At 53.2% G+C, this 25,835-nt stretch overlaps 5 protein-coding genes across 20 annotated transcripts in view; 2 read left to right on the forward strand and 3 right to left on the reverse strand.

The window, feature by feature from the left end:
- Dgcr2 (DiGeorge syndrome critical region gene 2) overlaps positions 1 to 2,879 on the reverse strand; it is an 81,214-nt gene extending 78,335 nt beyond the window's left edge. The window contains exon 1 of the mRNA XM_052740074.1: positions 2,326 to 2,879. Within this exon, the coding sequence (XP_052596034.1) occupies positions 2,326 to 2,404 (79 nt within the window). The 5' untranslated portion in view covers positions 2,405 to 2,879. The remainder of the gene's footprint in view (positions 1 to 2,325) is intronic.
- Positions 2,880 to 4,496: 1,617 nt separating this feature from the next.
- Positions 4,497 to 7,155, forward strand: LOC128111767 (testis-specific serine/threonine-protein kinase 1-like). The gene has a single exon (XM_052740076.1). It carries the CDS (start codon positions 5,054 to 5,056, stop codon positions 6,149 to 6,151), a length of 1,098 nt encoding a protein of 365 aa, XP_052596036.1. The 5' UTR covers positions 4,497 to 5,053; the 3' UTR covers positions 6,152 to 7,155.
- Positions 5,422 to 17,127, reverse strand: LOC128111769 (splicing factor ESS-2 homolog). Of its 11 annotated transcripts, none has more exons than XR_008218694.1 (12): positions 16,952 to 17,127; positions 15,885 to 16,049; positions 15,704 to 15,799; positions 13,699 to 13,868; positions 13,470 to 13,587; positions 12,999 to 13,132; positions 12,203 to 12,305; positions 8,204 to 8,316; positions 7,544 to 7,651; positions 7,168 to 7,221; positions 6,148 to 6,215; positions 5,444 to 5,536 (listed from the first exon to the last, which is right to left on the reverse strand). XR_008218694.1 is itself a non-coding variant. In XM_052740078.1 (9 exons), exons 2-8 carry the CDS (start codon positions 15,949 to 15,951, stop codon positions 8,252 to 8,254), a joined length of 753 nt encoding a protein of 250 aa, XP_052596038.1. In that variant the 5' UTR covers positions 15,952 to 16,049; positions 16,952 to 17,127; the 3' UTR covers positions 5,424 to 5,536; positions 8,204 to 8,251. The 11 variants fall into 11 exon arrangements, 2 of the variants coding, with proteins under 2 accessions (XP_052596038.1, XP_052596039.1); XR_008218693.1 differs by having other exon boundaries at positions 7,532 to 7,651; XR_008218690.1 differs by lacking the exon at positions 6,148 to 6,215 and having other exon boundaries at positions 5,422 to 5,536.
- Gsc2 (goosecoid homeobox 2) lies at positions 5,885 to 23,935 on the reverse strand. 6 transcript variants are annotated; one of them, XM_052740085.1, is made up of 7 exons: positions 22,798 to 23,935; positions 21,617 to 22,075; positions 21,228 to 21,481; positions 20,090 to 20,385; positions 19,544 to 19,619; positions 18,981 to 19,271; positions 5,885 to 5,996 (listed from the first exon to the last, which is right to left on the reverse strand). In XM_052740085.1, exons 2-4 carry the CDS (start codon positions 21,864 to 21,866, stop codon positions 20,284 to 20,286), a joined length of 606 nt encoding a protein of 201 aa, XP_052596045.1. In that variant the 5' UTR covers positions 21,867 to 22,075; positions 22,798 to 23,935; the 3' UTR covers positions 5,885 to 5,996; positions 18,981 to 19,271; positions 19,544 to 19,619; positions 20,090 to 20,283. The 6 variants fall into 6 exon arrangements, with proteins under 6 accessions (XP_052596045.1, XP_052596044.1, XP_052596040.1 ...); XM_052740084.1 differs by lacking the exon at positions 5,885 to 5,996 and adding an exon at positions 8,203 to 8,333; XM_052740080.1 differs by lacking the exon at positions 5,885 to 5,996 and having other exon boundaries at positions 17,495 to 19,271.
- Tssk2 (testis specific serine kinase 2) lies at positions 8,218 to 12,026 on the forward strand. The gene has a single exon (XM_052740075.1). The coding sequence runs from the start codon at positions 9,253 to 9,255 to the stop codon at positions 10,651 to 10,653; it is 1,401 nt and encodes a 466-aa protein (XP_052596035.1). The 5' UTR covers positions 8,218 to 9,252; the 3' UTR covers positions 10,654 to 12,026.
- Positions 23,936 to 25,835: the final 1,900 nt, after the last annotated feature.

Below are 25,835 nucleotides of genomic sequence, written 5' to 3' on the forward strand. Positions count from 1 at the left end.
ACAAACATTAATGCTACAACAGTATCTGACATGTAACATCTTCAACCAACCAAGATCATTTTAAAAGAAATATGGGGGCTGGAGGTGTAGCTCAGTGACAAGAGTTCTTGCCTAGCATGCACAAGGCCCTAATTCATTACCCAGCACTATAAAAACAAAATAGGAAAAGAAGTTTTGACAAGTCAAGCCCTGCTCCACACACTGCCTCCCCACCTATCTCTGAAAGGCCTCGCCTGTACCACAGAAACCCACAATGCCCTGGCTCTTCCTCACAAATAACACTGGGCAGGAGCAAGAAGACAGCCCTCTGCCTCCCTCCTAAGAAAACTAACTAGATCCTCCTCACACCCGTGTATGGATCAGACCTAGGACCTTGACAGAAAGCAAGCAAATCTAGACCACAAAAGGACCTTCCTCTTACAAAACCAGCAAAGACTCTGCCCAGCACTCCCAGGACAGACAGGAGGAATGTGTACAGACACAATAGCACACAAGAAAAAGTCTGGCCCAGCAACCCTGTCTTTGCTGCCATGACAGGGGGTACATTAGAGCTCTCAGGGTTTTACTGGACAACTTATGACAGCACTGGGGGCTGCTGCCAAATTCCAGGCCAGAAAGCCATAGATTCCAGATCACATTACCACCTCTATTGGAACCTCTACACCACATGTCCCATTCAGACTGTAAGAGGGCTCCAGTGAGACCCTCCCTTGCTGCACATGTACAAATGGATGGATGGCCTCTGTCATCTGCTCTGGGTTCCCACACTCAGGGATGCTCAACATACAGGAAGACACTGAAGAATTCACATTTGCTCTCTTCTTCAATACTTCTAAAGAGAGGGCCTTCTTCTCTGCATTTAATTTTATCTAGTGATGGGCAGGCAGCAGGAACTCACATATCCTTTCTCAACTGCACTCAGCCAGGGGGCAGGCTATGTGAACAGACAGGCAGGGGAAAAAAAGGTTAGGGACATCGGTCGCCTCTGTGATCTAGGCAGATGCTGGCCCTGGAATAAGAGGCACAAGGCAGGAGGGCAGGCAGGGCTCCATTTTCAGGCCTAGAGACCTCATCTGCAAAACTGAGACCTGGGACACAGAAAGGGATGGCAATTCACTCTATACAGATGTATACATGTTTACCAAGATTTCAATCACAAGAACCACAAATCCATTAGCCCGGCCAAAGCACCATATCCAGTAGGCTGCTTTACAGTCAGTTCACTATGCAGAGCAGCAGGTTGTACTGAGTTCCGCTCATGGAGCCCAGGGAAGCACTTTCTTCAGCTGAGTGTTGGCCTAGGGTCTTGGTCACTGGGGCTCAGGCAGACATCTCCACATGCGACAAAGGCACAAAGCCAAGCATTGCAATGTTGTGGCTAGGACACTGCTGCGGGTCCACCCACCTGCTGACACCCAGCCATGATGTCACCCATGGAAGACCTGCCTTGGGCATTCCTTCATGGGAACCATCCTCCAGTAAAAACAGTAAGAACTCTACTTGTCACTGCACAGGTACAGAGCTAAGTCTACCGACACAGAATATATATATTAAAGCATCTCGTTTCACCTAAAAGTTCACAGACACCCCTATTTCTAAAACTTCTGGCAGATCCCTAAAGTAACAATGAGGCTGTATGGGCACTCTTGTGCCTGATGGATAGATAAATCAACCCTGCTTTGGAGAGTGGGGAGCAGTTAGGTTTCCTTGGTGCAGTTCAGGAGTATCGACATAGACAAAAAAAAAAAAAAAAAAAAAAAAAAAAAGTGACCTGAGTTTCTCCACCACACACAAAACTCCAAGAGAGAACCTAAAGTATTTAATCACATCACACACAAAGCAGTAAGTGCTGGGCACCACTGAGAGGACTCTGTCCCCTGCACACGGGGTTTGGTTTACTCCCAGAACCTCCGTGGGGCCAGGCTAGACTTGTGTGATGTAGCGTTTCATTAAGAGGCAATAAGCCACCAGCCATCGCTGTCCAGAACTGAAACACTGGCACAAAGCCACAGTTGGGCGGACAGCTGGGACACCAGGTGCCTCCACAGGCTGCTCTCAGCCCCCAGACTTCCACTCAGCCCAGCAGAAGCTCCTGGCCAGTGGCTCCCAGAGCACGCGGTGCTCGACAGACGTGGGTCCGAAGGCGACATCCTCGAGGCTCCGAACCCAGGTATACTCCAACTTGTGCCCGGGCAGGGGACGAGAGGCCCGCAGCCAGGCCTGGCCTGTGCCTTGCCGAGGCGCAGTGGCCGCGCAGCTGCCGCGGGTGGAAGGACGTCCCCGGCCCCACCCCCCGACCGCGCCCCCACCCCCGGCGCCGCGCACCTGGCCGCAGCGGCTCGGTGACCGTGAGAACCAGCAGGAAGAGCAGCAGGAAGGCACCGCTGTCTGCCTTGGGCACCATTTATCCTCCGTTCATCGTCCCCGGGGCAGCGGCGTGACCCCGCGGGGAGGCCGGACCTGGCCCAGATGAGGGCGTGAGGCCGGACTCCGGCCGGGGACAGAGAGGTGGCGGGCGAGGGATCCGGCTAGGCCGCGGCGACGCTGGGCAGCTGCAGGGGGACGCCGCCGACTCGCGCGCACTCTAGGCCGCAGGAGCGGGACGGGATTCCGGCTCGCGCAAGATGGCGGCCGTCCTGCTCGGGCCCGCGCGACCCCGCCTCCAGCCCGCACTAACCAATGAACGCCGAGCTGGGCGCTGGGGGGCGGAGGGAAGGCAGGACGGGCACGCTCCAGACGAGGGGCGGGGCGTGAGCAGGAGCGCCGGAAAGAGGCCAGGCCAAGGCACTGGGCGGCAGTGGGCGGAGTCTGGGGCGGGCTTATAAGAAATGAGGCGTGCCATTGGCTGAGCCGAGAGGCGGGACTCGGGGAACTGAGCCTTGGCGGCGAGGTGGTCAAAGGGGTCCCTAGTGCTGGTTAGGATCACAAGGACCAACAGTGTACGGGACCCGGGTCTGGAGGGGGTAAGAGTGGGAACCTGGGATTAGAGAATTGAGGAGGCAGCGTAGGACCTGAATGATCTTTACTCCTGGAGGCCCAGGTCCGTCCCAGTGCCCAACATACACCCTAAAGCACTCTTCTAAAGGCCGAACCTCTGTGGTGAAAGTGAAGAAATCCAGAGGGCTGGCAGGCTCCGAGAATGGGGAAAGAACACAAAACAATTTCACCAGAGGAGCAAATGGCCTAAGGGATGTCAGAGAGAGTAACAGAAAAGCCCAGATCCTCCGGACCAGACCTTGGGGAGGTCCTACCTATACCATGAAGGAGAAAGGCCAGGCAGAGATGAGGCTAAAGTCTGGAAACAAGGCTCCACGTGCTGACCTCACACCTCCCCTCATGAACAGCATGGAAGTGAAAAACAGCAGATGCTGAAGCAGTCTGTTCCAGGGGAAGGACCACCACCTGTGTCCAGGCCCAGCTCTGGGGAAGGACGGAAGAGAAAGGGGGAAAGCCAGTCACCTCAGCATACCTAACTCACTTTAGTGCCCCTCCACCAAGTCCCAGGATTCCAATCTGTGATACCTGGAGCCATGTGAGTGACAGACGCTAACTCCTTGTAGGTGGATAAAGGCAAGTTCAAAACCCCAGATTAGGTCAAACCATCAGATATTCCAACTTCCATAGGTCCTGGCCCCAGGGCAGATGTTGGACACAGGACTTGTCACAACAGAGGGAGAGGCCCTTGCTGGCAGAAGCAAAGATACCTATCCAGCACTGCCCTTGGCATTTGCACAGTCCTGGTGGCACATTCCCAGCACTCAGTACAAGATCCAGGCCCAGCCTTCTGCCCCTACACCAAACCCCACTCCAAATCTGCCTGGGAGCCCAGCCAGCCATGGGTTTGGCAGGTCCTTAGGAGGGAACTCACAGCCAAGTGCAGAATTCCTGCCAATTGTCAACCTGCAGCACCACTGTTAGGAGACCAGGAAAGGTTTGGGTGAGGAAAGAGCAGGACAGGAAGGGAAAAGTCCAACTGAACCCCACAGTGAAGCACAGTGTTAGCCAGAGGAGGTACAGGGCCTGAACAAAGATGAACCCTCACCCTTCTCAGCCCTGCTCTGTGCCTTTGAGGGTTGCCTGTGTAAACAGGATCCAGTGCCGAGGGGTGGGGGTCACGAATGGTTTCCTTATCACTGGCCTGTGGAGGGGTGGCCCCCTCCATTCCCTTCCCCTACCTTAGGGAGCTACATTACCTACAGGGTTCCCTACATTTTGCTCCCACCTTGGTGATGCACCCCTTTATCGAGACTCCTTCTGATTATCCTTAATTGACCCTTGGCTGATAGGACCACCCACCCTGGAGCCCCTGAATTGACCTGGTTTGCAATAGTGAGCCATGCCGCTATACGGCAGTTCAGTTTTTAGGTTTAGAAACATGGGCAGACCTTTGTGTCCCATAACCCTCTCTTACCTGAGGTGGAGCCAAACGTGAAGCCGTTTTGTTCACTTTTAGTCTGCTCCAGCACACTGGCAGACTATGGGTGTAATTATTAAGGCCACTCCACGTAGTTAAAAGGAGATTTATTTAATGGCGTAACTTACAAATTAAGGGATAGGTAGATCGCGGGGTCTGGGGAAGGTGTATCACAGTCCAGCAGTGTTCTCTGGAGCTCTGCTTGGTCCACCTCCACTATCCAGGGTCCCAGAACCGAGTGAGCGCCCCCCAATCCAGATCTGGGGTCTCCAGGCACCTCCCTTGGCCCTGCCTTGTAGGTGTGACAGTTGCCAAAGTCTCAATGGGGGTTGGAACTTCCAGATCAAAGCTGGAATGGTTACCCACTACAGCAGACCTTCTAGGTTCCAAGTCCAAGTGGCTCAGGTAATAGCCTCATTTCCCCCAGGGCACTACTCCTTTGTGACTTCACCCACTAAGTCACCCCCGGAGACAGTGCTGAATGTTCCATGCTAGAGTCTTGGCCTCTTAGGAGGCAGGGACAGCAGGCCTGGCCAGCTCAGAGGACTCTCTGTCTACAGTGTAAATGAGGACGCTGCTGGCCCATGTCTGGCAGGGATGTAGAGGGCAGCCTCAGAGGCACTGGGCACTCCCGGCAACATGGATGACGCTGCCGTCCTCAAGCGACGAGGCTACATCATGGGGATAAACTTGGGAGAGGGCTCATACGCCAAAGTCAAATCCGCTTACTCTGAGCGCCTAAAGCTCAACGTGGCGGTCAAGATCATCGATCGCAAGAAAGCCTCCATGGACTTCCTGGAGAAATTCCTTCCTCGGGAGATTGAGATTCTGGCCATGCTAAACCACCGCTCTATTGTCAAGACTTATGAGATCTTTGAGACCTCTGATGGCAAGGTCTACATTGTCATGGAGCTTGGGGTCCAGGGTGACCTCCTTGAATTCATCAAAACCAGAGGAGCCCTGCAAGAGGATGATGCTCGTAAGAAGTTCCATCAGCTTGCCTCGGCCATCAAGTACTGCCATGATCTGGATGTTGTCCACCGAGACCTCAAGTGCGAGAACCTTCTGCTTGACAAGGACTTCAACATCAAACTGTCTGACTTCAGCTTCTCCAAGCGCTGCCTGAGGGATGATAGTGGTCGACTGACATTAAGCAAGACCTTCTGTGGGTCAGCAGCTTATGCGGCCCCCGAGGTTCTGCAGGGCATCCCCTACCAGCCCAAGGTGTATGACATCTGGAGCCTGGGTGTGATCCTCTACATCATGGTCTGTGGCTCCATGCCCTATGACGACTCCAACATCAAAAGGATGCTACGCATCCAGAAAGAGCACCGCGTCAACTTTCCATGCTCCAAACACCTGACTGGTGAGTGCAAGGACCTCATCTACCGGATGTTACAGCCAGATGTCAACCGGCGGCTGCACATTGATGAGATCCTCAGCCACTGCTGGGTGCAGCCCAAGGCACGAGGTCTGTCCTCTGCAGCCATCAACAAAGAGGGAGAAAGCTCCCGGGCCACTGAGCCCCCATGGACCCCTGAACCCACTGGTGCCGATAAGAAGTCTGCCACCAAGTTGGAGCCTAGGGAAGAGGCACGGCCCGAGGCCCAACCTGAGACAAAACTCCAGGAAGATGTGCAAGTGGCAAAGCAGTCAGAGACCCTGGGCCTTAACAGTGAACTGAACAGGGAGACAGAGGAAGGGCACCCCCAACAGCCTCCAGAGACACATACCTAGTGAGCCTCTTGCAGCCCAGGGGCCAGCAGGGAATGAGGCAGAGCTCATGGCTTGAAGCCTGAGTCTAGAAGTCAAGGGACGAGAGAGAGAAGGAAGACAGTCCCGGATGAGCTGCTATTCCCCCCTTTGAACTTGGTAACTCAACATGGCTAGAGAAGCAATAAATCACTATAATGGTGCAGACCCTGGTCCTGGGCTCCCCTTGGCTTCCTATTAGACCGCAAATCCTCATAAGGAAATTCACTCCCACGCCCCCAGCCCAGACTGTATCCTCAGGCCATGGTTGAGTTAGCAGTAGCAGACAGAGGCTGGTTGGGAGGATTTAAGAGGGGCGGAGGCCAGGGAAGATAGCTAAGTGAGGAAGACACAACTTCTGGAGGGGAGCCGAGAAGTGTAGAGAGGGACAGGGCTGCCTGCAGAGGAAGGGCTGGAAACCAGAGCCCTCTCTTGCACCGGAGGGCTTGCACCGGAGGGCTTGCACCGACTGCATCAGGAGCTCAGGGGCTAGGCAGGTGTTTCATCATTACCCCAGGGCTTCTGGCTGCACAAACCTGCCTGTAGGGGGCTGAGGGAAGACTACGGAAGGCAGGTTGACCCCCATAGTACCTTTTGGGCTCCCCAAATTGCTTTGCAGCTGGTTTTTCAGTTCTGCCCATCAAGGGATATGTCCCTCCATGTCCAGCTGGCACCCAGTTCTCAACTATGCCTTTAGTTGCTCCACATCACCATTTCTCAGCCCAGAAGTAGGGCGCTCCACTAGTTAACCCAAGAATGTCCCACAGCTCTGTATAGCTTTGGCTGCATCCCATTCTCTTCCAATCTCAATCTGTTCCAGAGGAGATGCCCTCAGTCAGAGCTGGAAGCAGACCTTGGCAAAGCAAAATTGTCAGCATGTCTGAACCTTATAGGCAAGGGAGGCAGCTACTGGTATTCCACATGGGTGTGGCCTGCATCTGGCACCACTGGCTGCCATGTGCCGCTTGCCGTGCTGACACCATGTCCCAAGCAGTCCTCACCTTGCGGTTGTGGCTCCTTTCTCTTCACCTCACTCTGGGCAACCTCAGGGAGGTCTAAGGGTTTTTAATACATAAAAATAAGGACATTTAGACTCATCTCAACCCTGCCCTCACCTGTGTCTCTACCTTGGGAAGACACTAATGCCAATTTACCCTGGAGTGAGTTCCTGTTCTTCCTGCTTCCCCCAACACATCCAGCCTACCGTGATCTCCCTGTCTGCTGTTCCACCTGTCATCTCCCAGTGTTCACAGCTACACCTAGGTTACCTCCTACCACCCTCAGAAAGGATTTCCATGCTAGCTTCTGATCTGCCCATCCACACCCCCTCATCCCTGTACCCCAACATATGTGCCAAAAGCATACTTGCCAATTCACCTCTGAAGACTATGCCAATGTCCCTGGGCTCAGCCTAGGGACTCAGTCTTCTTCAAAGCCTCCTGGGACCAAGCAACGCTCTGTAGCCCCCGCCTCTGTGAATTTTGCCTGTGAGGACCAAGTATACAGGGTTGAGGCACAGCACTGACCCTGAGCGACACTGGAAGAGAGTGACGCTGGAGAAGCCCCCTGAAGAAACTTGGATGGGGCTGAAGGCTCTAGGACATATGGGGCTAGGTGGTGGAGGATGCCCTGAGAGGTGTAGGCTCCTCCTCTCTCATCTCTGTAGTCTTCTTATGATTTGGGGGACAGAAGACACCAAGACCTGAGGCTACTTGAAATTTAAGTAGGAGACAGTGGGGGTAGGGAAGAGATGCAAGAGTTCCTGCTATGTGCATTACAGGTATAGAAATAGCTCAGAGAAGGTGGGTTCCCACCACAGAGCACAGCGCCCTGAATAGCGTTTGCAAGTGACTGAGCCCAATCCTCCTCATGTGGCCTTATCCTGCAGAACCATTCATGTGGGCTGCTGAGTCTGACTCAGCCATCTGTAGGGGCACTCAGGGGCTTTAGGACCAGGACTTCAAGGTGGCATCTATGGTTTATTCTTGTTCCCCATATCATCTTTTCCCTCTTGTCTCCCTGGGGGCTCCTCTGTACCTGGGTTATGTCACTTCCCCTTGGAAGCCTTCTGTCCTGCCTCCTCCACTAGAAAGAGGCCTTCTTGCTTTCCCTCTGAACACAGCATCCTTGGGTCACATCTTGGCAGCTCACTGTAAGCGTAAGACTCCTGTGAGATGTGAAAATGAACACAGGACTTCTAAAGTAGCCAAGATTATACAAGATGACATTTGCAAAACAAACATTAATGCACAAAATACAAGACAGAGCAGCATGCAAATGGTGAGCAGTGCTGCAGCGCTTCATGCAATCCCTGCTCACCACTCACAAACCCAAGGTGGGGGTACAGTGAGCCCCACCCCTCCACTCAGAAGCTTGCTCCTTATGGAGAATGCTAAGGGCCATCAATCCCTGAGCCATCCAGCACCAGGCCCAACACAGTCCCCTCCTCCCAGGAAAGGCCCAGGCTGGCTGTTCCCAATTCCCCCACCCTAGACCATCAGAGGCCTGCTCTGGTCCAAGGCCCTGGGCCTCCACATGCATCTCAAAGCCAACTGGCTTCTCTAACAGCAACCGTCTTAAAAATGACTTGGGTTGTACAAGGCCTGCCCATGATTTAGAGAAAAGCTCATGACATTCTCTCCTTTCCTGACTTAGCCATTCTCAGCGGTTGCTTGCTTGGTTATGTTACCAACGTTTGTATCTATCCTCCTCCACACCTGCCTACCCTGGACCCTCGGTACATCCCCTAGCACTACCTACCCTCCTATCCACACACACACACCTATTCACCAGGTCTGTGGCTCATCTGCCCACTCTGCCCAAAGACCCTTGCCAACTCCTGACCCCACACATGGAACTGCTCTCATCCAGCAGACTGGGACCACCACTGGACTGACTGGACCTGGGCAGCTTCCACTGATTTCAGGGTCACAAGCTCACAGGAGGTTTTCTTCAAACCCCAAAGAAAGGGCAGGGAATCGGCTCTCGTGAAATGAGGAACACACAGGACCAGTTCCCAAGGCCTGATAAGGAAACAGGCTTGGGAATGGACCTGGATCACCTCCCTTTGGGCCTCGCTGGTGACAATGAAGCCACAGCAAGAAGGAGGGCCAGGGAGGGTTACCACAGGCCTGAATGCCAGCTTCATTCCAGTGGGTGGGGAGGGGGTGCTCCTTCTAGGCCTTCCTGGCTTGCAGGGGCCCCATTGCCCACAGCCTAGTCCCCACTCCCAGCAGCCTGGCTTTATGACTTCATTCGCTGGTCACTTGGTGACAGTGCTGAGCGCTCCACTCCTCCAAGTCCAGGCCAGCCCAACCAGACGCCTCCCCACAGTGGGAATGAGGACAATGCTTGCTGGCCCGGGTCGGGAGGGGATGCAGAGGGCGGCGGCACCGGCCGCTCCTGGCACCATGGACGATGCCGCGGTCCTAAGGAAGAAGGGTTACATCGTAGGAATCAATCTGGGCAAGGGCTCCTATGCAAAAGTCAAATCTGCCTACTCTGAGCAACTCAAATTCAATGTGGCAGTCAAGATCATAGACTTCAAGAAAACACCCACTCACTTTGTGGAGAGATTCCTTCCTAGGGAGATGGACATCCTGGCGACTGTCAACCACCGTTCCATCATTAAGACCTACGAGATCTTTGAAACCTCTGGTGGACGCATCTACATTATCATGGAGCTGGGCGTCCAGGGCGACCTCCTCGAGTTCATCAAGTGCCGAGGAGCCCTGCATGAGGATGTGGCACGTAAGATGTTCCGCCAGCTCTCCTCAGCCGTCAAGTACTGCCATGATCTGGATGTTGTCCACCGAGACCTCAAGTGCGAGAACATTCTGCTTGACAAGGACTTCAACATCAAGCTGTCTGACTTCGGCTTCTCCAAGCGCTGCCTGCGGGACGGGAGTGGGCGCATCGTCCTCAGCAAGACCTTCTGTGGGTCAGCGGCTTATGCGGCCCCCGAGGTTCTGCAGGGCATCCCCTACCAGCCCAAGGTGTATGACATCTGGAGCCTGGGTGTGATCCTGTACATCATGGTCTGTGGCTCTATGCCCTATGATGACTCTAACATCAAAAAGATGCTGCGCATCCAGAAGGAGCACCGAGTGGACTTCCCACGCTCCAAGAACCTGACTGGTGAGTGCAAGGATCTCATCTACCAGATGTTACAGCCCGATGTCAACCGGCGGCTGAACATTGATGAGATTCTCAGCCACTCATGGCTACAGCCCCCCAAGCCCAAAGCCATGTCTTCTGCTTCCTTCAAGAGGGAGGGGGAGGGCAAGTATCGAGCTGAGTGCAAGCTGGATACTCGACCAGGCTCAAGACCTGAACACCGGCCTGACCACAAACTGGGGGCCAAACCCCAGCACCGGATGATGGTGGCACCCGAGAATGAAGACAGGATGGAGGAGAGGCTGGCTGAGACTTCCAGAGCTAAAGACCATCACATCTCTGGAGCTGAGGTGGAGAAAGCAAGTACCTAGTGGTGGAGTGGGCCCTGGGGGGTCATGGTGTGCAGTTTGCACTCACATAAGCTAAATAGGCAGGTAGGAGCTGAAGAAGGCACAGGCGCAAGGAACAAGTAAAATCCGTCAATTAAACCACTCTTTTGATTATGTTCTATTAGCTTTCTTCCACTTAGTAGCAAAGACATTAATACTGACCACCAAATAAACCACAAAGTGTATACAAGCATTGAGAGTGCCCAGTGGGGAGTCTTTTTCTCTAGGACTCATCCAGCGCGGGGATCTCTAGCATAGGGGTCCAGGAACTCAGGCCCAGGCAGACTCATTGAGGCCTGTGGCGGAGGGGACCTCTGTCATAGTCCTCTTGCCAGGCTCACACTTGGCAGCCTCTGGCCTCTCCCACCCCCAGGCTTCCAGGCGTAGACTGCACCATGCTTCCCCCTCATCTAACGCAATACAAGCTATCCTGACCGTCTTGTCCTTACCCAGGTCAGATTCCGTTAACCCCAAAGAGGCGATCAAAATTAACGAGCTTTGCTGCCTAAGCCTCACCCTCACCACTCCCAGGTGACCCGCTGACAGCTTGTGGCCGTCTTCCCCATCCTGTAGAGCTGTGGTGCTGCAACCCCCAGCATCCCTCAATGTCATTTCCTGGTTACCACCCCTCCCTAAAGATTCCCTCATGCTGGCCAGATGCTTGAGGTGGTCAGCATCTGGGCAGCAGCCATCCCCACTCTCTGCTTCCCACTCACTGGATAATCCCTTGGATTAAGGCTCAACCTTCCCTAAGAGACAACAGTACCAAAGTCCTTAGCCTGGGATCCCAGCTGCAGCCCTGCGGCTCCAGGGCACAGGAACTCACTGTGGGGAACTTCTGGTTAGCAGAGGCCTGACCTAGTTTGTTTCTATTGCCAAGATTGCCGGGCGGTGGTGGCGCACGCCTTTAATCCCAGCACTCGGGAGGCAGAGCCAGGCGGATCTCTGTGAGTTCGAGGCCAGCCTGGTCTTCAAAGCGAGTTCCAGGAAAGGCGCAAAGCTACACAGAGAAACCCTGTCTCGAAAAACCAAAAAAAAAAAAAAGAAATTTCAAAGACACCAGAGCCCCACGGCACGACAGCTGTACTTAGGTTGGAGAAGGTGGGTCTGTTGGACCCCATCCTAGCACAGGGCCAGGGGTGCCGAGGGAAGAAAACAGTCGGGGTTTCCAAGACTTCCTAAATCCTAGTGCAAACCTAAGGTGTCTTCATAGGCCTTTGTTGCATTACAGCAGCCGGCACTGAGTGTGGAGGCCAGTGTGCCGTGAGGCAAAAGAGCAACTATGCATCAAGGCCACACCCACTCTCGCCTGCCTCCCTGCAGAGACTGCAGGCCTGGAGTCCAGAACCTCCCCACTTACAGAACTCTCCAAATTTACATCTACAAGCACCACAGACGCAGGCACATCTGCCTATTCACATCACAGGGAGACCAGAACAAGACCTGGTACCCTGGGGCATCTCAAGGCACGTCTGCTTAGTCTAACCTGTATACTGCCCTGTCCAGCCTGGGCTCACAGCCTGTCTCTTACCAGGAGCAGGAGAAGGAGTGGCAACAAACCCGAAGCCGCCCACTCGGGGGGACTCCTGCGGAATAAGCTCCTTGCCGTCAGGGCCGACCTTGCCCTGCTTGTGCTGGAAGAGAGAGAGACCAGCATCAGGGTGTTCTCCACAGCTGACCGATGGCAGGTGGAGCGGACACAGAGGAAACACTTCTCCTCCTTGGGATAGGCTGGGACTCGAGGACTGGCATATCACTTTGGGAAAGAGCAGGAAGACCCCCATCCTCATCTCTCCTCAAGGACTTTGAGGACTGTGGTAGTGAACATCAAGCAAGGGGTGCCCCTTTCCTCTACCTGAGGAGGAACCTCTTGGGTTGCAATGCTACAAAGGGCTGCTGCTCTCTTTCCCTTGAGGCATCTGAATCTTCCCAATCTCCTGCCTCTCTTCCCCCAACCCCATGACGACCAGAGCTACCCTCTGAGGGCACTTACTCATCTTGATCCCAGGCCCTAAGCAGCCAGGCTCCTCCTGCCACTTCCTAGTATATATTGCTTTACTCACCTCCCTGCCTGATAGATAGGTATGGGTCTGGGTTGGCTTCCAGAAGCTTCTCTCCCCTCAGGCCAACATCATAGTGGCTGATACAGGGCTGGACCCATAGGTCATACATCTGGTCCATTGGAAGGGGGATGGGTCCTGTCACAGGGGCTGTTTTGCCAATTAAGCTCTATCTGGCCTCAGGACAAACCTAACTTAGAGAGGCCACATCTCTCCACAGTTAGCCCATCACATGTGTCCAGTTGCCTGGTGGCTCTGCTGACTCACCTGGGCATTCAGGGCAGCTGCCTGCTGAAGCTGGGACCTGCTCAGGGCCTGACTGAAGGGGTCCCGGAGGAAACGTGTGTTCTTGTGTACTACCTGCCGTGGTTTCTTAAATAACTGTTCTTCATCAGGGACACCTATGAGAGGAGGAGCCAGGTAGCAGGCGTCACGGGGAGAAGCTCCATGCCCCACCTCAGCCCTAGAGGTCATGGAGCTTGAGGGGCGAAAGCACACTCCCTCAGCTAATTACTCCCAGGCAAGCGCCACACCTACAAAACCTGAACAAAGCAGTGCAGGGAGACCTCAATGCCCCACAATGTCACATGTTCCCCAACCCCAAGGTGGACCAGGACTTCTCTCGGGTCCACGCTGCAAGCTAACACATATATAGACTTTAAACATTGGCTCAAAGATAACAAGACAAACCCCCGGGCCCCCGTCTTGCTGTCCTGCTCCTTGGTTCTATCCACTCACCCTCAGGATAGTACATGAGCGAATTCTTCGCCTTATACTTCCAGGTCTCCACTCCAGCCTGGCCACTCTCAATGGCTTGGTGCTCTGCCGACGGGAGTTCAAGATTATCTTTCTGTCGCTAGAGTGACATGGGGGGAAAGCAGGGTCAGGGAGGCGCCCAGACTTTGTACCTGTGGCCCTGGGACTCCATCCCCAAAGAAGGTGCCTATGTTTCAGACTCCAGGGCTACCTTCTCAAATTCCTCCTCAGCTTGGTAGAGCCACGCATGGCGGGCGTGGCTTTTTTCCTTGGCCACCTCCATGATCTCCTGGAAGGAGGCATTGTCCTCACTTGTATAGCGGCTCAAGAAGACATCCAGGCTGGGCAGCGGCTCCTTCTCCTCCTCATCTCCAGCCTCTCCTGCTCAGGGGTCACAGGTAGGGAAACACAATACCACACACAGCACGATTACCACTCTGTAATCCTTGCTCCTGCCAGATGACACAACACACCCCAACTGTCCAGGTGGCATCCTCAGTGACTGGCCAGCTCTTCTCGTGATCTGGCTGACGGGTGAAGGGGCAGGGACAAGCAGGAGCTCACGGTGACGGTTGAGTAGGCTCTTCCTCTCCCAACTGTACTGTTTGTAAGATTGACCTTCGAAGTCCCAGGGGCTCTTCTTCCCTCCCTGGGATTGCCTTACCCTTCCTGACTGGTGCTGCAGGTGAGTTACAGTCACTATGCATCAGGGTATGCCAGTTAACTCCTAAGGCAGGAGCCCATATGGCCCAGCGCTCCAGGGAGGGCCACACGGACTCTGGGCCACAGAAGCCAACCACAGCATCTCGATCCCTGTCACCAAGGCGAGTGATACTCCTGCAGAGGCAGCACTGGAGAGCTCAGGGGCATGTGAAGCTGAGGCTTCTCATCCATTCTACTGACAGTCTTGACTGTGTGCCAGCCAGTGCCAAACACAGTGGCTAGAAGTTCAAGACCTGGGCTAGAAAGGGGGCAGACCTGGGTCCCTTCAACTGTTGACTATTTCTGACACCTACAGAAGTTACAGCCTTTGGAAGCCTGTTTCCTTATTTGCAATTACAAGGACTCCAATATTTACTGATAAAATATATGTGTATAAAAAGAAGAGCATTTTCAAATTGCTGTGACTCTATCGTATTTCATTCAAGAGTTCAAGCTCCAAGAGTAACTCTGTGTTCACGGCAGAAAAAGCTGGGCTGTTGAGAAACTACGCTTGTGTGAGCATGTTGTACATATGCCTGGGTACAGTATGCAGTAGACTAGAGCTTGGTAGAGAAAACATCCTGCCCACCTCTAGGGATATATCCAATTACTGATAAAAAGATCAACTGACCCATACAAGTCCCTTAGTATACGGTACACTCACATATTCAATAAATAGATTCATAAAGTGTTCCTCCTCACTTTAAGATACATCCCATAGTTATATCCGATGTTCAGGAAACATGTTGAAGACAACACATTCATCTGCTCTACATATCTGTTGATAGTGCAGCATACCATATGCTAATGTGGTATATGCTAATGCTAAATGTGGAGCACACAGATGGAAGCAAGACCAAGACCCTGCTCTCTGGGAGGCATTCGAATTAGTGATTAGGGTGAGAGGCAATAAACAGAAGTGCTTTCCAAAATGTTATATCCTGCAGTGAAACACAAAGCCAACAATGTGGGAAACAATGAGACTCTGGTCTCAACCAAACAAACAAATCAGAAAAACAAAGGCAGTCTGAGCGGCATAGAGCCCCAGGGTGTTCCAACTTTACACAAAAGGCTGGGAACCTCAACGCAACATCAACATAACGTCCACACAAGTTTCTGCCTCTCAGCCCAAACAGGTCACACCTGAACCCGGGACCCGAAGGAAGAGACACAACAAGCAACTGGTGTGGAAGAAAGGAAGAGAGCCTGCGGCATCTTCAGCAGTCAGTAATGAAAGAGTCCCCAAGCCACAAAGTCTCCAAGGCAAAGGCTGGCACACCCAACAGCCTGGTGACAGTAATGGACTCTCTACCCTCGGAGAGGCCAGAGGCCCAGACCACTGTTCCTCCACAATGGAGTTGGATAATCTTCCGCTTCCCACACCAGTGTCTTTGATCCCAAAAGTTGATACTTAGGTCAGGAGACCCCCTCAAGGATGAAATGTGATTCTGAGAAAACTCAACATGACTCCCAAGCACTCTTGACCATGAGGCCTAAAGAGTGAGTTCACTCACCATCCTCTAGGTCCCGACCCTGGGGCCGGGGCTTGCTGCCCACCACACCAGAGCCTGGATAAACCTCAGGAGTTTCAAAGGTGGCTGGAATAACATCTGAGGGAAGCAAGTTAGAAATTAGATCGAGTCTAAAGTGACAATAGACTTCCCCTCTCTGCCCTGTGTAACGGCATCCTCTTACAGGGTGGTGGAGGTTCCCGAGATATCTTGCCCAGGGCAGAGCCAAACTTGATGGCAATCTGGCGCATGCGCTCCAAATCTCCATTTTCCTCAGCCTCCAGGTATTCCTTCTGTGCCTGTAGTTTCTCCACATCGGGGAAGAAATCTCTCTGGATGACTGGAGTCCCTATCATAAGCAATCAGAACAAAGGCCAAAGCTGGCATCTGGGAGCCACGACTCACAGTCCACCGTTATCCACGTTAGGCCCTAAGGTCCTTTCACTTCGGCCTATCTGGATGATTGCGGTTTGCAAGACAGTTTAGAGCATTTTCTAGTATGCTGTTCATCCCATATGGCTCTGATGTATTATCTAACATTACCCAACAATCTCTTGATGTCTATAAAATCCTTCACCAGCTGGTCTTTCTCATTCTCCTTTGCTGGCTCCGTCTACAACACCAGTCAGACTAATGTGGATATTGCCATCCTCATTCCATCCATGAATTCTTACTTCAATCCAAACCTTTCTCTTGAAAGCCAGTCACCACTAACGCCACCACCGGATGAAATTCCCAAGATTTCACCTTCAGTCAGACCTTGCTGTGGATCTGCAAATCTCTATACCCAGTGGCGTGGTGAAGGTACATACATGCCAGCATAATTTAACTAGTCTAAATCCAGACCTATGTCAGCTTGCCCTCCAGCATGTTTGCAGTGGGACCCCTAACTCGAGGAGCAACAGAGACCCTCACTCAATAACACGGCCAGTACCGCGGCCTATTTCCAGGACTTTACACTTAATGTCTTCGCCATCATCTAAAAACATGTAAAAATTCTACCCATATTTCAATTGGAAACTTTTTCTTTGACCCTCAACAGACAGCAGGACCGCTCCTTTCCGCTGAAAACTGGACACCCGCTTCTGCACTGTTTTCTTGGCTCTCAAGACTTCCCAAACCCAAAGGCAGCTGCTCCGCTTCCACAGGCGGCTGAGAGTTCCCAGACCAGAAAAAAAATCAAAGGACTGGAGAAGAACGCGAATCGGGGGAGGGGCCCGGAAGTCGCCAGCGCTCGCCCTGAGCTGGTACCTCGATGTACTCTTCTTCATCCAGAACCCGCTGCTTGCTTCTCGCAACCCCGGTCTCCCCGGCCGCGCGCTTCCTCGGGGGCGCGGACGCGGAGGGCACAAACAGAGATCCCGCTGAGGCCCCGGGCGTCCCCATCGCTATCCCAGAACCGCTCGGGCGCCGTAGGCACCGCACCAACAGCCAGCCAATGGAGAAGCAGTAATTTTGTAACAAAGCCGGCGCTCCAATGACGTCATTGGGAGCGCCGGATCTTAAGGGAGTTGTAGTCTTTGATCCCCACCCGCGTTGCTCGTGCCTGTCTAGACTATGGTCACTAGGGGGCGCTGTGGGGTGACTATTTGACGCCACATTCCCCCTGTTAGAAGTTCCATTTTTTCCTCAAAAAACCAAAAACAACAAAAAACCACTGCATATGCTTCAAAGTCTTTTTTAAATACTTCAAAAAAAAAAACTTGGTCATATATAACTTCAAAACTCAGAGAAAGAACACTAAGACAATAGATAGTTATCTAACAAAAGGTAAATGAAAAGAAAGAATCGGAGGGCGCTTAAATCTCTGGTTCGATTTATTAGTTCTCCACCTGCCGGGGTGGGCTTCCCAAAAGAGGCCTGCACTCACTGAAAGCATTCATGGGACTTCCATCGTAAGGGAGATCGTGAATTACCCCAAACAAACAAGTTCTAACCCAGAATGATTTGGTACAATTTTGCTTTTCCAATGGTCTCTTCCTTCACTGGGAGTCACTGGGGACTTTATGGCTCTGTCCCTGCCCCCATAGCGTTCACCATAATAATAAAGAAACACACACATTAAGTCATCCTGCAAATGTGTAAAATCACGCCTGTGACTTGCAAGAAGTCTGTACTCAGAGAATCGTGACTTCTACACAGGACATGTATCAAGTGGCATTTCCCAGGCAGATCGTATCCAAAAGAGGAATGGATAGGCATCAGTCAAGTGGAGCGAGAAAAGACAGGCAAAGGCCCAGGATGGAGCAAGGCAAATTCCAGCGCAGGCCTTTGGTTACACAGTGCAGTGCAAAGGATGGATGTGACAGCGGGTTGGGGGGCAGAGCCAGGCTCACAGTATCTTTGGGGTCCTGGCAAGAAATATTATTTTTGTTTTGGATTAAAGGGAGGCTGAGTGGTTCCGGTGAATATAACTAGAGAAAGCTGCAATGGTCATGGCGCAAGGTGCCAGCAGTTTTTGTCAGGTTAACCAAGCTTAAGTGCAGAGAAGCCAGTTTCAGTGGGGTTTACCGACCCGTTTGGAGGTGAGACTGGATGGGCCTGGTGTGATTAGGTGAGGGACAGAGGGCTACTGGCGATCAAGAACTCATGTGTCTTAAACAAGGCCAACGGCTCACTGTACACAAGGCAAGTGTGAGGAGGCTGTGGGTTTCCAAGTGTTGTCAGGGGGGGCCTGGACTGGAGACGGAAATATATGCAACAGAGGTGGGGATTGGAGCTCGAGGATGAAAAAGACACATCAAAAAGAGAGTGGAGGGGGGTGTAGAGATAGCTCATCCTTTAAAAGCACTTGCTGCTCTTCCGGATGATCTGGGTCCAGTTCCCAGTACCCACATGGTGGCACACAACTCCAGTTCCAGGGGTTCCAATACCTTCTTCTGATCTCTACCAGCAGCAGGCAGACATGTGGTTCACATGCACACACGCAGGCAGACATGTGCACACGCACACACGCGCGCGCGCACACACACACACACACACACACGCACGCACGCGCACACACACACACACACACACACACACGCATGCACGCACGCACGCACACACACACTGATTATTTTTCAAAGAAGAGAATGGAGATGGGAGAGGCCTTGGAAGGGAGCCTCTGGACACTTGCTAATGCCAGGTGCCAGGTGAGGGCTGCGAGGAGTCTCTTCAGGGGACAGTGACGGTGAGAGGAGGGCAGAAGCTCAGGTGAGCTCAGATTCTGGAGAACGGAGGAGGTCAGGGGCCTGGAACCCAGCACAATGTGAATGCCCAAGCCTGCAGGTGAGCTGACCTCCTGGACAGCTGCGTCTGAAGGAGACAGTGCAGTCTTCGAAGGCAAGGCCAAAGTTCAGGAAGAAGAGTCTGGTGGCGCCTTACATGTGCATCCAAGGGACTGGGGAGGAGAATCGCCAATCCTGGAGGTCTCTAGCAGTGTTAGAACAGCTCTGGCTGGGGATACATGCCTGCTCAGTGTTCTCCAAACCAGCCATCTTTACACAGTGCCAAGACCTCCTGCCATTGGTTCTAGAGTTTAGCTTTCATGGATGGACCACATCTCTCACAGATATCACCACACCAGGACCTGTGAGGAGACAGAGTAAGGAGATTAGGCCAGGTGCAGGGGTGTTAGCTGCCTCCAGCTGACTGCACAGGTCAGCAGGGAGTGGAAGCCATGCTTTCATGCTGTGGTGTACCCCAACACACTTCTGTGTGACCATGACTATAGAAGGGAAGACAAAATTCCCCAAGATGGTGGGGTGGGATGTTCCCTGAATGTAATCTCCTCTTGCCCGCCCTAGTGGCAGATGCCACTGTACAGAAACCTCCAAGGACAAGAAGCCAAAGGTCTCCCACCTGTGAAGCAAGTTGGTGGTACTTAGAGGCCATAGCAAATCCCAGGAGGCCTTGCCACCATCCACCGGCTTTAATCCTGATGGGGGAAACACAGGACTGGGATGAAGACCTGTTGAACTGGGCTCTCTAAGACGTGCTGACCCCCCGTTCCCTGGAAAGGGGGAGGGGAGCTAGCCCCTCTATAGGTGTGGAAATGAAGCCTGAGACATTCGGACTTGGGATTCTGACTCTTCTGTGGAATTTGTAGATCTTGTTTATTTCTTGGTATCAGCACAAGGCTGAGATGAAGGAGCAGGTTCAGGGATCTGGAAAATACCAACCTTCTTATTCCACAGGTCCTGACACCAAGGTCCAGTGTTGAACCTTTGAGGACCTGTGCCGATGCCACTGCCTGGCTTAGAAGGTGGAAGACTAGATAAGGGGCCAGTCCCGGAGGCAGGCAGGAGGTGGGGAGGGAGACTCCACTGGAGAGGATTTGGGGCCCTGGGTGGAGTTAGGGCCTCTTTAGGCAGTAATGGTGCCTGAGGAAGCTGACCTGCTCTTTACCTGCAGGAGATCTCTGGTTCCTGCCCCATGTGCCCTCCCTTCATAGGTGAGGAGGTCTTGGATTCCCTCTCTCTCAGCACTGGGCAGCTGGAAGACTGCGGTCCTCTCTTAGTTTCTGTTCAAGTAGGTCTGTCTCCCTCCTACTTTCTTGTGCTCCACGTCACTGCCCAAACCAGGAGACACTCCAGACACTGTCAACAGCTGTCCTTGGGAGGTTTCTTGGTTCCAGACAGGAGCCTCGCTGACGAAGCACGCTTTTGGTGTCGCCACTTGGCCCGGCGGTTCTTGAACCAGACCTGAGGAGGAGAGGGACCAAGACAGCTCAGGGTCCATGGACCCACACCCAAAGAACTTCGGAAGGGCTTGTAGGTGAGCGGGGGTGGTAGGCTTCACCACAGAGGTGTAGGTGAATGGACCTGCGTCACTTCCCTTATCCACACACAGAAAAGGACCTAGACTCCCTGCACGGAGATTTCCCAGTCTCCTCAGTCTTGGCCCACTAGCAACCAGGATATCTCTCTCTGTCTCCATGTGTTTCATAGTCCCATGTAATCTAGGCTGGCTTCTGAGTCGCTATGTGTCAAGGACAACTTTGATGAATTCATGATCCTCCTGTCTCCACCTCCCCGAGTGTTAGAATTACAGACGTGTGCCACAGTGCCTGACTAGTTTTGCACATTTCTTAACTTGCCTACATCTGGGACATGAATGGAAAGCATTTTTCATCAGCAGGGGAAAGGGGGAAGACAGACGAAGTCAGAGACAACGACTCTTTTTTTTTTTTTTTTTGGATTTTCGAGACAGGGTTTCTCTGTGTAGCTTTGCGCCTTTCCTGGAACTCACTTGGTAGTCCAGGCTGGCCTCGAACTCACAGAGATCCGCCTGGCTCTGCCTCCGGAGTGCTGGGATTAAAGGCGTGCGCCACCACCGCCCGGCCGAGACAACGACTCTTAACCCCAGTTCCGGCGACACTCAAAGAACCTGCTGGGGGAACTGGTCCTGCGCCCCCCATCCACTGATCCTGGGGGGGTTTCCCTCCAGCGTGGAGGGCTATGAGGTGAGGCACACTCTGGAAGGTCGGTCTTTGAGAGAGAAGAGTGACGCGGGAGTGGCCTCCGGGCTGCGGGCGGACACCCACCTCCACGCGCTCCTCTCGCAGGCGGATGCGGACAGCCAAGCGCTCCCGCGTGCCCACGTCGGGATACTGGTTCTGCACGAAGAGGGCCTCGAGCGCCTGCAGCTGCTCCTCGCTGAAGATGGTGCGGTGGCGCCGCGTGCGCCGCTGCGGGCCGGGGCCGCTCGTGCCGGTCAGCGCCGGCGAGCCTGCGCTCGGCGCCGTCAGGGGCGAGGGAGCGGCGGGTGCCAGCCTCAGCGGCCACGCTAGCCGCACGCCTGCGGGGCGGGGCGAGGGCGCGTCAGGCAGAGGGTGAGGGTTAGGGTTGGAGCCGAGATCGCCCCGCCGGCCGCCCTGCGAGATCCCGGGGCTCGGCCCGCCCCGCCCCGCCCCGCCCCGCCGCTCGCACTCACCGGGTCCGGACGCGGGCTCCGGGACTCCGCGGGGTGCTGCTCGCGGGCCGCAGCAACAGCAGCAGGCGCAGGGCGCAGCGGCGGCAGGCGCCTCGGGCTCGTCGGGCTCAGCGGGGTTCCGGCCACCGGCGGGCTGCAGCGGCCGCGCCGCGGGCCTGCGTTCAGGCAGGCTGGAGAGGATGTGCTCGATGGAGAACGGGCAGGGTCGTCCAGGGTCCCTGCGGCTCGCCGCGCTGCCTGCAGTCGCCATGCCCGCGGGTCGCCGGAGCGAGCGGCCGAATATATACGTCGGGGGTGGGAGGTGCGGTAATCCCCGGGCCGGGCGCCGCTTTCGCGCGTGCTAATCCCGTCGCTAGTCCTCAGAGAGCTAATCCCCGGCCACCGAGGAGGGAGAGCCACTGTCTGGGTGCAGGGAGCCGCGCTGTCAGGAGGGAGCCCTGTGCTCGGCCACGTCCAGAGCTGGAGGGAAAGGAGGTGGTCAGGAGCCCACTCTATCTCCTGTGGCGCAGTCGCCTGCTGGGAGAGATGCCAGGATCCTGGAGACCTCTGAGCCCAGAGTCCCTGCCACCGCTCTGCCCTGGCTTTCCTTGTTCTGTAGCCACCCATGAAAGTGAAGCAGATTCCTGGAATCCAAATTTCTCCCTCCCCTACTTTGAATGAGCCCAGCACCCTTGGCAATCAGGTGATCCCACTTCACAGCACTTGCTCACTTTGGAGCCCAGGTCTGAACCTCCACGGTGGGAAGTTGAGGCTGACCCCCAACTCAGAGATTCATCCGCTTCTTGTCTCCCGAATGCTGGGAGAGCCACCAATTCTGTGCGGTCTTTCCAGGGTCTAGAAGGTTTTTCTAATGCCGTCTAAGGCCGATCCTCTTGTTACCTCCTATCTTAAAAGACCTGATGCCATTGCCCCAACTCCCTCCAACATCAATATCCCCCTCACACCACAGTGCCTAAGAGCGGTCTCACATGCTCCTCCGCTACTCTCCGCCCGGCTGTTCTGCTCTGCCTACAATATAACCCCTGTCCACTATTCTTCCCACCAGAGACCACCACTTGGCCTAACTTAGGCCATCGTCAATTACGAAGCTTTGGACCTCCAGCACTTTGCTTAGGCACTTTGCTTTTGATCTTTGAAAATACGTTGTGTGTCTCACAGGACAGCGCAATAGACCGCCTCACCTTTCCTAAGCTCTCCTGGCTGTGTGACATTCCAAAGGCTCCTCTTGGGTTGTCCAGTGTCATGATACTGTCAACTATCAAGAGTCGGCCTTAAGGGGCAAGTGTTGAGAACGGAGAGGCAGTTTGTAATAGCAGGATCTCAGGGCTCCAGTGGCTGAGGCAAGAGGATTGCTGGGAGAGGAAGGCCAGTCTGGTGAGATCTGTCTTAAACAAACCAAAATAAAAAAACAAAGGCCTGGTATGATTCCAGCCTTTGAGAGACAGAGGCAGTGAGACTCTGTTAAAAAAAAACAAAAACAAAAAACAAAAAAAAGGATGTGTCCTTAGGGTTTAAGCAGTTAGTAGGTGTGAGGTGTCCAGAACTGCACTGGAGGCAGGGGTGAGGACCCAGGAACATTAGCCGCCATTGCAGGCAGCAAACCCGCTCCCCCTTCTTCCATTACCAAGCCCTTCTTTAGGTTCCTCTGCTGACTGCTCTAGTAGCAGTGAGGATGCTATGGACTTAAAGTGGTGAACCTTGCTGGCTCATCCCTGTCGCAAGTCTCAGAGTGTGTTCATCTGAGAGGCTCAGGGATAGCATCACTAGCTCTGTGCGTGACCTTTCAGCCTGCCTCGTGGTTACAGAATGGCTGCCACAGCCCCAGACCTCCCATGTGACCCTTTGGATGTAGAAACCTTGTCTAGCAGACCTTCATGTAGAATGATATAGAACACCTGTGTCTAAGCCCACTCCAGTGCTCAGGGGTACGATGTAGCCAACTACTACCACCGAGATTGGAGTTCTTCTGAGAATGGGACAGCAAGGCCAGGGGCAAAAAGGCCTCTGTGATGTCTGATGTATCTTCCTCCTTCACTGCTCGTGGCCTTGCCTGCTTTCTCTTGTGTTTCTCTTCATGTAGGAAGATGGCATGGTGCTCTTCAGAAGCTGTGTCCTTGGGGACTTCTCCCTCAATGCTGCCACTCAGGACCACCGTGAGGGAGCCAGGCCTTGTGCAGGTAGCCGTCATTTGGGTCTGTGGCTCATCTGTGTCTTCTGAACTTGCCTGGAGCTGATTGGGGCAATGCCACTTTCATCGTGTTATAGTGTCATGTGACACTCTTCCTGAGATAAAGATAAATGGCCACCCCCCCCCCCCCCGCAAGCAGAGAACCAATGACAGCCAGCGTAAGACTCCTGCTGAAGTCTAGTTGCAGAGGTTGCTTACAGAAACAGAAGTGACTCAGATATTGCATCACTGTGGTTTGAACGAGATGCCTCCACAGGCTTGGACGTTCGAAGACTTGGTCCCCAGTTGGCGGTGCTGTTTGGGGAGGTTTAGGAGGGACGGCTTGCTAGAGGAAGTGTGTCACTGGGGTTGGGCTTTGGGCTTTAAAAGCCATGCTGGAGAGATGGCTCAGCAGTTGAGAGCACTGGCTGCTCTTCCAGAGGTCGTGGGTTCAGTTCCCAGCGCCTACATGTCGGCTAATTGTCTGGAACTCCCATAACCTGGGATCAGTCATCTTCATGGCAATGCACATAAGATAAAGTTAAATGAATTGGGGGAAAAAAAGCCAGGCTATTCTCAGTTCACTTTCTGCTTCATGCTTGTGGTTTGAAATGTGAGTTCTCAGCTTGCTGCTGCAGCCATGATGCCCTCCCTCTGCCAAGCTTCCCCACTGTGATGGGGATGAACTCTTATCCCTCTAGAAATGTAAGCACACAAAACCCTTCTTCTATAAGTTGCAAGGAGGTGCATTAGAAGAGCTGGAGGAAGAAAAAGGAAAGGAAAAAATGATGTAATCATATTTAAATTAAAAAATCACTGGAATCCCAAAGATATTCAGACACCTTAGTTTCCATGGCTGTTGTATCAAGCTGCCACAGACATGCAATGTGACTTTGCAGGTCTCTTTGGTTGGAATCAAGGTGTCCACTAGCTGCATTTTATTCTGAAGTTTCTTTAAAACAACACAGTTCTTTGCTCTTTTATTTTTTGTTTTTGACCTTTGCTAACTTAGGGCTGACCTCAGTCCAGGAGCTGGGAGCACAGATGTGTGCCGTCATTCCTGGCTGCCTTGGACTTCTCCAGCTTCTAGAAGTCACCCAGGGCCTGTGGCTCATGCCCTCCTCTTCCCATCATCAGCAAATCCCACAATACTGGGATGAAGCTTTCTCACGGGCACCTCATTCTGACTTTTCACCCCTCTTCTTGTCAGAGTCATTGTGACTCTGGTGGACCCAGTGGAATACCTCAGGAACAGCCCCTCTCTCCAAGTCCTCAGCTTAATCCCATTTGCAGAGTAAGACGACAGCATATTCACAAGTTCTGGCCATTTGGATGTAGACATCCTTGAGGGGATATTATTTCGCCCACTACAGGGGAGAAATAATATTTTAGAAATAATGGTCTTTCACGTTTGCTCTGTCCCCAGCAGACTTACAGATTTGCCAATATCACCACACCTCAACCAAGACAAAAACACTCCTGCAAAGTGAAAGGAATCCAAAGGAAAATGGATTACTGCATACTGCAAAAAGATACAAATAGTAGCTGACTTCTCACCAAAGATGATTGAGGGCAGGTGCTGGGCACATGGGAGATGTGGGAAAGAGGACAGGGAGGGTTCAAGGTCATCCTACCACATCATCTCTTTGAGGGCAGCAAGGTCCACCACTTTAAGTCCATAGCATCCTCACTGCTACTAGAGCAGTCAGCAGAGGAACCTAAAGAAGGGCTTGGTAATGGATACATGAGACTCTGCCTCAAAACAAACAAAAATGGGAACGGTGGAGGCCATCCCCAGTGGAATAAGGTCTTTAATGTGATCAGGGTGGGGAGACTGCACACACCCAGGAGTCCATTAACAGCAAAAGAGATCATTCCTGATTAAAGGTGGGATAAAGGCCCTTCTAGATAAACAAAACTAAGATGACCTGCAGTTTTCAGCCCCGAGCTTCAAGAAATACCAAAAGAGGGTCTTTGTACTGAAAATAAATAAATATTGATGGAACTCAGTTCTTCCTAGGTGAAGGTGATGCTGAACAGGTGGGTAAACAT

This window comes from Peromyscus californicus, unplaced genomic scaffold (genome assembly GCF_007827085.1).
Source record: "Peromyscus californicus insignis strain IS unplaced genomic scaffold, ASM782708v3 Scaffold_16__1_contigs__length_79575227, whole genome shotgun sequence".
Classification (NCBI taxonomy): domain Eukaryota; kingdom Metazoa; phylum Chordata; class Mammalia; order Rodentia; family Cricetidae; genus Peromyscus; species Peromyscus californicus.